This window comes from Calidris pugnax, unplaced genomic scaffold (genome assembly GCF_001431845.1).
Source record: "Calidris pugnax isolate Ruff unplaced genomic scaffold, ASM143184v1 scaffold24, whole genome shotgun sequence".
Taxonomy (NCBI): Eukaryota; Metazoa; Chordata; class Aves; order Charadriiformes; family Scolopacidae; genus Calidris; species Calidris pugnax.
In genome coordinates, this window is record NW_015090922.1 from 749,018 (window position 1) to 761,198 (window position 12,181).

A 12,181-nucleotide genomic window follows, 5' to 3' on the forward strand; every position below is an offset into this window, starting at 1 on the left:
TGCTGCCTGGGAGCTTTTAGATGACCAAAAAGGTTGTGCATAAGAGCAAAATATAATTACTTGGACAATATGTTGACCTAAACTTAACAATAATTAACTTAACAGTGTGTCTCACTGCAGGCTGAGCGTGAGAAGGTAGTTCCTTCTGCTGATTATTGATAAATCTTGCTGATGAGCAAACCCTTTCATTTTGCTGGTTGCTTTACTGCATTCCTCTTGTTTCCCTTGTTACTGAATTCCTCTGTGCATTCCCATTCGGATCCCAGGTTGTGCCTTGGGCTTGTTATGTGTTGTTTTTCCAGAGGCCGGTGCAGACACACTGTGGGATGGAAATCAGAGCAAGAGCTGCTTTCCCTTTGCCGAAAGGCATGTGTCTGCCAGCCTTTACTGGGTTTCCTCTCCTGCTGGAGTCTGGTGGGACAGTGAGACACATAAACAGCAGCAGTTCCTCCCCATTGCTGCACAGACCAGGGTTTTGGTTGAGGGCAATAATTCATGTTTTTGTGGCCTTTCACTGGAGGCCTTAAAGCTGAGCCAATGTGGAAGATTCTTCCGTTTTCCTAGAGGGTAAAATGGTTTGGTGCAGTGTGCTGTGCTGGGGGAAGTGGGGGAGGAAAACCTGGGTCCTTTACCATTAGTCATCTGATTGTTGAATAATCTGTTCTTATTTGAGCAGTCAGGACTGTTTTATCTAATTAGGTATACACTTAAAGATGGAAATATTCTTCCAGAACACTGGGTATTATCTATTGGAAAGGTTGGAAAATCAAACCTGGTGTTTATTTTAAAAACTGGATGCCTCCCAGCTCCCTTCTCTCGCTTTCTTTCTTCCTCCTCCCTGACACCCTACTGTCATTACGTTACTGCCTCTGTTTAATTTTTCATAGCCTGTGTGTAACAACACCGCTTTGGACAGGAATGGGGAACTACTGCACTATATCCTCTGCAGTTTAGTCAATTAAAATGTGAGTCACCCAAACAGCAGCTTTCTTAGTAGCTAAAGGTGTTTGTAATTTGATGTTCACTCTGCCGTTAAAGAATGATCGCTAGAAGAAGTTCATATGCAAGTTTCCATATAATTTAAAGCCATGTGCTGCATGAGGAAAGGTAGGGCAGAGGGTGGGATCTGGCAGGGAGGTTTTTTTTTCTGTGCTCCCTCCCTGTTACGGACCAAAATCACTCTTCCCAAGGAGCTGCTGACCTGGGAAAGTATCAGCAGGCTTCCCAAGTGAGCAGTTATTTTGCTTCTCGTTTCCCTTCTTTCCGCCTACAGACTCTGCTGCAATGAGAACACAAAGGCTGAATAATTTAGGCCTGATGTGTGACACCACACAATAAAATGGATTAGCACAGTACAGGTTTTGCATAAACTAATTTAGGCATAGTGTCTAGGGTACATAAAACATACAAAAGGTCTGGGCTGAGAGGTAAGAATGACTGGAAAAGACCAAAACCACAGCACAACTTTCCTAATATCTGTGTTTTTTTCCACTCTGTCCTGTGGAGCATCTACATTCTCAGAGCTGTATATGATACAAGCCATCTCTGTTTCTGCTTAGAGGGCTTTTTACCTTCACTGTGTCCATTTTTATGGATTGGATTTCAGGTGAGGTATCAGAGAATGCATAGTATTTCTCAAGTTGGAAGGGACCCATTAGCATCATCAAATCCAACTCCCTGCTCCTTGCCGGACTGCCTAAAACTAGACCATATGACTAAGACCATTGTCCAGATGTTCCTTGAACTGTGACAGGCTTGGTGGTGTGACCACTTCCCTGGGGAGCCTGTTTCAGGGACCGAGCACCCTCTTAGTGAAGAACCTTTTCCTGGTGTCCAGGCTGAACTTTCCCTGAGGCAGCTTCACACAATTTCCGTGGATCTTGTAGAGCAACCAAATGCTTTGGCACCACTTGGTATTTGGCAACGTTTGGCACGAAAAGATGTCCTCTTTATATAACACAATGACAAATGTGAAAATGAGGCCCTGATTAGTTCAATTTAAAATATTGGTTTTGTACCATTAAGATGAAATATATCATAGCAGCAGGATGTGATAAAATGCCAAAAGAGAGCATAGTTAAATTAAGTAAGTTGTTTTTCAGTTACTTTAAAACTGACCATTATTTTTTCCTGTAAATAATTTGTTTAAATGCAAATAGCTTTTGTTAATAAAACTGTACTGATACTTCTTGACACTGCAGATGTGGGAATGTGATATGTGCATAGATGCACAGAAAACGTGGTCAAAGTTTAGTTTTGTTTACGGAGGGTTTTTAACAAGTCCAGGATGCGAAGTTGAAGAGATTTGCTGAGGCTGCATTCTGAGCATTTCTTTTCTTGATTCATGTAACCACTTCCAGTGTTCAGCGATCTGGATATCGTTCGTTATTTGAGTATCTGAGACTCATTAAGTGCACATTGCAGAAGGCATGTTAGTTATGCACACTCCATCTGCTTAGTTGGTTGAAAAAGAAAAAGTATCTACCCTGTGATACAGGTTACAAATCTTTAATGATACAATTAACATTCCTATCCAAACAGTAGAGATTATACAGCTTGGATAATACCAATACCTTTGTTATCCAAGCTGAGTGACTTACAGAAATTGGTGACTTTAATAAGTGATTTTCTAGCATATCCTCCTTGTAAGATACTGCCACAAACAGAATAGAAAGGAATCCCTGTAAAGAAGAGCTGAGATAAAGTGCAAGAATAACATGTTATAAGTCACCAGCAAAGGAAAAACAGACTTTTGAGAACTGGTGGTGAGCAAAGAGGAGAAGGGGAAGCTGGGATGTTTTCTCTTTGATGTGGAGTATCGATCTCTGCAGTGTTTCTGATGAGAGATGAGCTGGCCAGGTACAGCAGTAAGGCCACGTCATGCTCCTCTGAGCCCTCTATAAGAAAGGAGCATCATGGACACATGGCAGAGGTGGAGCCCTGATTTTTTTGTCTGAACTAGTGGACAGAACTTCTAATGTTATGGGATATATTGTATACTAATTGTGCCAAAAAACCCAAGAATCTTTATTGAAGATTAAAGGTGTGTGACCCTTGAGCTGCAGGCTCAGCAGCAGCTTCATTATTTAACTGAATTAAATTGTCAGTTTGATGTCAGGCTCTAAATCTTTGCAGTTGTCTTGTGGATGAATACAAACAGATAGATATACATCTTTTTTTTTTCTTTTTTTTTTTTCCTATAAGCAAATGTAAAGAGCAACTTTGTATTTTCTTCTATTAGTAATGAACGTTATAAGAAGGTGTATGTAATAAATCCCTCAAAGCAGTATTTTCTGCACAATGCACATTGTGAACATGCCCTACTAAGGGCAGCTCTCTCTATATAATGCATCTTTCTTAGATCCTGCAGTGCATTGCTGGGATGTTTGTCTGTAGGGGCGGTGCCTTCCCTTGAGCAAATCAGTGTTGCAGTAATTAAAGCTATTACAGTGAGGGCCATGGTTTTAAGTACTTCACCTCATGACAGCATTGACCCTATTCGGGAAAGCTCTTCTAACTCTGGGTTTGCAAAACTGTAGCCATTCCAAATTTATTTAGATTTATTCACTTAGATTATGCATTCTTTTGCTTCCTATCCAAAACTCCTTTTATGAGGTAACTAAGTGCTCTTAATCAGAGGTGAAGACAGGCAGACAGTAAATAAAATGCTGTGTCTAACACAATTTACAAAATATTTTGGAATAAGAGATACTGTGGAAGCATCAGAGTGAAATGTTACTAAAGGTGTTTGGTTTTATTTTTTTTAAAAAAAAACTCTAGGCTGGGCGATGCAGGTTGCTGCCTTTGTTTTCATTCAAAGAAGGTGGGAAGATGACAAGAGCCACTTTGAAAAAATGCTGGATTATTTCTGTGACATTCATGAACCACTACAACTCCTCATCTTTCCAGAAGGAACTGATCTCACAGGTAGGCTGCATTAGTCATCTTCTTATGGAATGTTCAATGCGGAAATTCTGTGTTGTTTATGGAACTGGTATAAAAAAGTTCAAGGTAGGAGCAAGAGTAGGTTCTTATGGACAGTAGAAGTTAATGATCATATGTGCTAATTCTTTTGAGAGGCACAAATGTAGCTCCACGGAGAGGCTTTGCCAGTCTTCCTGAAATACCAGTTACATTTCAAAGCATCTAGTGCTTGAAATGTCTTTATATTGGTCAGTATGTACGTACATTGCATTACCAAAAGAAGGTTTCAAGACCAGGATGACCATGAGTCAGCAATATGCCCTTTTGACCAAGAAGGCCAATGATCTCCTGGGGTGCATCAAGAAGAGTGTGTCCAGCATCCAGCACGTCAAGGGAGGTCATCCTCCCCCTCTGCTCTGCCCTGGTGAGGCCCCATCTAGAGTACTGTGTCCAGTTCCGGGCTGTCCATTTCAAGAAGGACAGGGAACTGCTGGAGAGGGTACAGCAGAGGACTACAAAGATGATTAGGGGCCTGGAGCATCTTTCTTATGAGGAAATGCTGAGAGACTTGGGTCTTTTTAGTCTGGAGAAGAGAAGGCTGAGCGGGGATCTGATTAATGTTTATCAATACTTAAAGGATGGGTGTCAAGAGGATGGGGCCAGTCTTTTTTCAGTGGTGCCCAGGGACAGGACAAGAGGTAACAGACACAAACTTGAACACAGGAAGTTCCATCTAAACATGAGGAGGAACTTCTTTCCTTTGAGGGTGGCAGAGCACTAGAAGAGGCTGCCCAGAGAGGTGGTGGAGACATTCAAACGCTTGGACATGTTCCCGTGCAACCTGCTCTGGGTGCACCTGCTTTGGTTCCTCTGTGGGTCTCTCACAATCTCTGAACAGGTGGTTCCATCTCAAGATGATTGAAGGAATTTTGTAATTCACTCCATAAATTATGTATACCTTCTAATCCCTCCTAATATCCCTCGGAGACAACAGATTTTAAAGAATTGAGGAAGATTGGTACTGCAGTTTTAGAAAATAAAGAGTTACTGAGATTGGAGACAGCTGCAGTGTTTTAACACTTGTGCTGCGCAGTCCCAAAGGCAGTGATGGGGATGCTTCCACCTGAATGTGGAATCGCTTCAGGAAGCCCAGGGTTTTAATTAGAATCATAGAATGTGTTGGGTTGGAACCGCTTGGACATGTTCCCGTGCAACCTGCTCTGGGTGCACCTGCTTTGGTTCCTCTGTGGGTCTCTCACAATCTCTGAACAGGTGGTTCCATCTCAAGATGATTGAAGGAATTTTGTAATTCACTCCATAAATTATGTATACCTTCTAATCCCTCCTAATATCCCTCGGAGACAACAGATTTTAAAGAATTGAGGAAGATTGGTACTGCAGTTTTAGAAAATAAAGAGTTACTGAGATTGGAGACAGCTGCAGTGTTTTAACACTTGTGCTGCGCAGTCCCAAAGGCAGTGATGGGGATGCTTCCACCTGAATGTGGAATCGCTTCAGGAAGCCCAGGGTTTTAATTAGAATCATAGAATGTGTTGGGTTGGAACGGACCTTTAAAGGTCATCTAGTCCACCCCCCCTGCAGTAAACAGGGACATCTTTAACTAGATCAGATTGCTCAGAGCCTCATCAAGCCTGACCTTGAATGTCTCCAGCGATGAGGTCTCCACCACCTCTCTGGGCAACCTGTTCCAGTGTCTCACCACTCTCATTCTGCTGTTGTAATTTAGACTAAATTTAAGTATATGCTGTTGATACCAGTGAGACATTAATGCAGACGAGATTCTTCACTTACTATTAAAAAAAATCTAATCCCTAATTAGATTTCTGAAGACAGATTTTTGACAGATTTTTTTTTAAGGTATTTCATCCTTCTTTTTTCCTTCCTCCTACACGTGTAACACGTACTCTTTAATTTTGCAGTGTCAGATAGATACCTACACAAACTGTGCTCTTCTCCACTCAGTTTAAGCCACTGCAGACGGGTGATGGTCATTTCCCCCCTGGTTTGTTGAGCAGCCCAGGGAGGAAGCAGCACGGAGGGAAGGACAGAGTGATGGGCAGGGAAGACGACAGGGCACTGCTTCTTTAGAGATTATATTAGCAGAAAACATTAGCTCATGTATTTTAAAATATTGTAGGAGACAGAGCAAAACCCCTTGACGAGCTAATCCTGCCCAAGCAATAATTTTATGCCACATGAGAATGATAGAACATAATAATGTATTTTGTGTAATATTTTGAAAAAACTATTTTCAGAAAACTGTTATTGACATATTGGGACATACTACAACCTCATGTTCCTTCTTTTAGAATAAGAAATAAACCTCAGTTTTGTTCTGAGTGGTCGCTTAATATCCTAGGGAACATTTTGCAAAAATAGAGGTAATGGCTCTCGTTTTCTGACCAAATTTTAAAACTGCTAATTACTTCTGGAAACAAAATTCTTCTGGTGCTTGGAATGAAAAATACCATTCTACATGTACTTCACTAAAAAGCAGAATTGCTGGGCAGCTCTGTGCTGCTATAATTTTTTTTTTTATCCTCTCAGTGTTCATATGACATTGATAGATTTATTCCTTTTATAAAGAAATTCTATAATGTTTTCAGGCATTCAAGGATGAAAGGCTTAAAAGAAGTGTAAAGTGTGACTGTACTTATACATGGGCCACTGCCTGACTTCATCTTGCAGTGTAAGATGCTACATAACTAAATTCTAAAAATAGCGATGTCGTGAACCCTGAGTAGTGTATTTGCAGACTGCATGTCCAGGGTCTGAGGTAATAATTATATACTTATTTCTGATAGGTTGGTCATCTTTGCACTCTGGAGTACTTCAAGGTTAAAGCTAAGTGCATCAAAGGTATTTTGTTGTAATTCCTTAAGAAGCAGCCCTCAGCAGATAACCGTGTAGCCAGGCTTTCTGAAGCCCTGAAGGAAACAAAGCAACCATCAGTCTAGTGCTTCTGGAAAGCTGAAATGCAACCTGCCATTTTGCTTGTTCTTTTGTTTTTATTGGTGTTCCTTACAAGACTCTCTGCAGTAGTTCTTCAGAAAGCAATAATAAAACCACAGTTGCTGTATTGCTCTGGGCCTATGGATTTGTGTCTGCATCCCTGTACGTGGTCTTTTCTTTACTCCCACTTCTCCTTTTTCTTTGTGTTTCCTTCTGTGTGACATTTCCTCCGTGAATCTCTTGTCGCTGCCTCTGCAAGAGGCATCGTGTGCCGTGGTTCATCCTCACCAATACTTGTGTTGGCCAATGGACCGTTGCATGCTGTGCCAAAAAAGTTCCAACAGACCAAATGCTCATGGAGCCTGCCTGCCATGTCCCGTTATTAAGATCTCCGCTCCCGGAGGCTCCCCTTTTCTCAGCTATTTCCATTTCTGAAATGCCTGTGGGGCTTAATTACCTTTGAATCTCTTGTCTCTGTCAAACTTTGTTTGCAGGTGGCAATAGCTTCAAAAATTAAGGGGAATGGGTGGACAGAGTGTGATTGCACAGACCTTTTTTCATTGAGAAACAGCTCAAAAACAAGTAGGAGAGGTTGTTAGAGCCCAGATTTTGGCTGGAATGTTGTGATGTGGATCACGTAGAATATTCCATCTAGAAGGTAACAATGAACTGCAGTTGGATTTTTCTGTTTTCTAGTAAATGTGATGTAGAAAAGTAAATTCTAGTAAATGCGATGTAATGCAAAAAAAATACTATTCAAAAGCACTGGTAGAGGTTGATTTAACATGTAGTAGTTTGAAAGCAGCACAAATAAGTACATTAACTTTTTCTTAAAATATTACAGTGAGCAATATAGCTTTTATGCTTTCTATGCAAATCTCTAATAGATAAATGATTTTTTAAAGTTTGTTTTTCTTTTTAAAGATAAATCTTTGAGTTCTCATTTATTCTTTCACTGTCTAGCACCAATATCATTTGAGAGTACTTGAAGTCATAGATTTACATGCATGCTTTTATTTCAATTCAGATTAAATGAAAAGGTAGTATTTAATATTCAAATATCAGTGCACTAGTACAAAAGGGGAAAAAAAAGAAAAGTAGTTGAGAGTTGATCAGAAATAGTTGTATTAAAGTTGTGAGAATCAGCTTTCCAGTAGGATGATGAGGGAAGTTTATAATTCTTTTGGGTAATGTCCAGCAAAGTCCGTCAGCCTGGACAATGTTGAATCTGTAAAAGCACGTGAGGTTGGTTGTTTGAGATGAGCTAATACTGCCCAGCAGACTTCATGGGGAGCTTTTCACTGGGTATAGGTCTTGGAGTTTGAGTTCCAAATGCTCTTCAGACACATGAATGCAGCTTTTTACTGCATTACGGCTTTAATCAAAGTCCAATTCTAGAGATATTTCTTCTCATTAAAAGCTATCTCACAAATTTAAAATATAATTTGACTTAAAAAAATGTGTTCACTTTATCCTCTGATTTTCAGGGGCAAAAGCAATTGAACTTCTTAAAAATCTGGAACTTAAAAATCTGTAACTCAAAAAACAAGAAAATGTGTGAGCATAATTTCTTCTTCCAGTTACTGTAAATGAAACTCTGAAGTGTGATGCTCCTAGGAAGTGCTGACTTTCTGAACTTTCCCTGTAATTGAAGAATTTGATAAATGGGATTTTCCCACATAATTTTGAGATAAACGGGGGAAAATGTGATCAAATGATGTATGAAAGGCAGCACAGGAGCCAAAAAATGTAAGAAATTAAGGCCAGAACCCATAAATTGTTAATCGTGGAATGTTTCAGGTTGGAAGGGACCTTAAAGATCACCTTATTCCAACCTCCCTGCCATGGGTAGGGACACCTCCCACCAGACCAGGTTGCTCAAAGCTCCATCCATCTTATTCTTTTGTGTGGTTTGAGAATTGCTCTGCAGTAGTGTCTAAAGACTCAGCTAAATTGGATTTCTTGGATTTCTTGTCACCTTCCTGAAGACCATACCCTCTTGAGAGGCAGCATGTGTGAGCTGAAGGAGACAGGGGAGGAAGGGGAAGTCAGTGCGAGACCAGAGGAGACAGAGCATAAAGCAGGTCTTGGTCAGAAAAGGTCCCATATCTCCCTCTATTAATGACCTGTCTGCTTTCCATAAAAATAGATTATTCTACTTACTATTTTTTATCATAGGAACAAATAGAACTGGGGAGTTAAAATGCAAAATACACCTAAGAGCAATGATGAGCAAAAAGTCTGGAGGTGGATTTACTTTGGCTTAAGTACAGCGTAAGAAAGAAAATATTTGTTTCTAGAAAGCAAATCTTAGCTTACTCATATTTTTCAGACAGAGTAAGCAAGATGGGGCATTACCCTTCGCCAAATGATGTGAGTGATCTTTTGGGATTAAGGAGACTCAAACTGAGTTCATTTCAAGTCCCTGCTTCAGGAGCTGCTTTATGCAATTGGTGTTAGTTGATGGGAAGCAAAGGGGAGAACTTATGTTTCCTCTTTTAAGGAACTGTTTTCACTGTCAGGCTTACAAAGGCATCTTTCAGAGTCCCTGCTTCAGGAGGTGTTAGTTGATGGGAAGCAAAGGGGAGAACTTATGTTTCCTCTTTTAAGGAACTGTTTTCACTGTCAGGCTTACAAAGGCATCTTTCACTTTTTTTTTTTTTATGTTTGTTTGTTCTTTCACCTAAGAATGTTATAATCTGGACTGCAGAACGATGAGGCATCTGCATAGGTTTTGCAGCTCTGACAGTGTACCTGGTCAATGGATTAAGGGGTTTTTAAGAGGTGTTTGTTGTGCAAATTCCCGTAGGATGGAGAGGATATAAAAATGGCTTTCTAATTTCCTGGATCAGTTTTCTAACCTCTAGGTTTCATATAGTGGGGAGCATCACATTTTCTGCCTTGTGTTGTGTCCACTGCTGAGCAGGAGACTTACTCTGAATTTTAAGGTTTAGGCATGAGTGTCTCACCCAGGAGTCCCAAACAACAGGAGGCACTAAGGTGCTTACATCAGATAAGGTGGCGGTGCATTTGTTCATAAGTCACAGCAGAGTAAGAAACTCTTTTCTTTGAATGCTGAGAGAAGCAGGAGGGGGAGGAAGAGCAGTATTCTTACTTTTGAGTAGAGAAAAAACCTACCCTTGCTTTCAGGCTAGCATCAAAACCCCTTTAACCTTCCTGGCTTGCTATAATAAATATTGTTTAATGCACAAAGACCTGTGGCTTGATAGTTGTTAGGAAGGGAAGAGGGAGATGATTTTTCCAGATGACAATGATCACTGTATTAGCTGGGAGCATTTTTCTAGTTCTAAAATCCCATTACACCAGGGTCACGCAGGAGGGGAAGGGAACAATCTCTGTTATATAAAACTTACAGTCCAGGGGCAGGACAGGGATACAAATATCAGGAAATAGCTTAATAGCGTTGGCTGATGTGCCAGCGTCCAGCTGTTCACACATTTTTAGAAAGGCATTGTAGTAAAGGGAAATTTGGAAGATGTTTTACAGATGTTTACAGTGAGTTCTTTCCAAGTGCAGGGAGGTGCACAGTGAGGAAGTTTGAAGATGATTACTTCAAGGCGATGGGCAGTAGAGGTCCCAAAACTCTTTTACAGCATCAATTAGGTCTTGCTCACAAAACAAAACTGCAGTGGAGAGACATAGGGAGAGAGTTTTTTCCTGAGTGCTCATTAACTGTGTGCAATTTGGAATGCTTAAGACTGAGATTTTTATTTATTTATTTATTAGACTGCTTAGCTATGTGTAGACACTTATGGCACTTGTGTCTCAGAGCTTTGATTGACTTGATTTGTAGATTGCAAATGTTCCAACGTGAAACCCAAGTTTGGGTATGCAGAAAATGAAGACGATGCTTCCCCTGTCCTTTGGAAGCAACAATACATTAGCTTAAAACTTTGTGATAAATGAATTTAAATAATTTTACTTGAATCACCACAGGATCTGGAAAGGGACTCTTGACTTGTATACTTTTTATTGGAACAGTCTTGGTAATCTGTGTTGTTTCTTGGAAAATAAAGAGTTTAAGCGGAGTTAATAGCACAATACAATTATTGTGCCTAAGAGGCAGAATCTGGCTTTTCAGAGGAGCAATTAATAATTACTGGGTTACTCTTTCCTTTTCTGCCATTCCAAGTCTTGCTCGTGACTCACTTTGCAAGTTTTACCATCACAGACGTAGGGGTCCTAAGAGCAAGTTCCCTTTGCTGGTTCAAAATAGTCCTTTTTCAACACTGAATGGAGTAGTAGTTGAGCAGACAAAAATAGATACTCTGATCATGTGGTTAAAGACAAGATGCATATGTCCAAGGAAAGATAAATTTAAGTTACATAGCCAAGTGTAATTTTAGTATTTCACACATTCTGTAATTTTAGCAATGCTTTTTGAAGATGTCATATTTTCAAGTATTTGTACGTTTTGGCAATTTGGCAAGAACTAAATCTTTGGATTCTCCTTGCTGAATCACTTGCTTGGCTACTGTGCAACAGCTTTGCTTTCCTCCAAATCACACGGTCAGGAAATCTGTGCACTAAATCTTCAGGGTTGCATGTATGAGAAGCAGCACTCTTATGTGCGGAAACACCAGATCAAATCACAGAGGGGGCAAATACTCAGTATACTCATATGGTATAGCCTTTATTAATAGGTAGATGGTCCTTTAGGAGGGACAGCCACATTTTTTGGTAAACAAAGGGCTCATGTAATTCAGGGAAAAAAAAGGAAAGGTGCAGGAAAGTTGCATTACTGCAAAAAGGACATCTGGCACTACTGTTGTACACTTGTGCTGTTGTTCTTTTACAGGAAAAATTATGATGATTGTAAGGGAAAGGACTTATATAGGACTTATAAAGTATCAATTCTGTTAAATTATTAAGCAGCAATATGGTTTCCATTACTTCATCTCCCATCTCTATTAAGGTTAACTGTGGACACTTAAGAAAAGAGCTGTTTCTGCTTGAAAAGATGACTATAAGTATCAATTCTGTTAAATTATTAAGCAGCAATATGGTTTCCATTACTTCATCTCCCATCTCTATTAAGGTTAACTGTGGACACTTAAGAAAAGAGCTGTTTCTGCTTGAAAAGATGATATATTGCTTAAGCAATTATTTTGTCCCATAGATCTGTTGCTGGGATTTTGTCTTTTACAACACCTGTAAAACTATGTAAATACAAGTTATTTAGTATGGCAGTTAACCAAGTTGATTTTTTTTCCATGTTGCCAAGGGAATGTTGCATGTGTCCATTGCCTTTTGGCCCCAGGGG

At 40.0% G+C, this 12,181-nt stretch overlaps 1 protein-coding gene across 4 annotated transcripts in view; it reads left to right on the forward strand.

The window, feature by feature from the left end:
• LCLAT1 (lysocardiolipin acyltransferase 1) overlaps positions 1-12,181 on the forward strand; it is a 132,937-nt gene that overhangs the window by 63,677 nt on the left and 57,079 nt on the right. For all 4 annotated transcript variants that reach the window (XM_014951034.1, XM_014951032.1, XM_014951031.1 and 1 more), the window contains one exon: positions 3,781-3,927. In XM_014951034.1, coding sequence (XP_014806520.1) covers positions 3,781-3,927 — 147 coding nt within the window. The remainder of the gene's footprint in view (positions 1-3,780; positions 3,928-12,181) is intronic.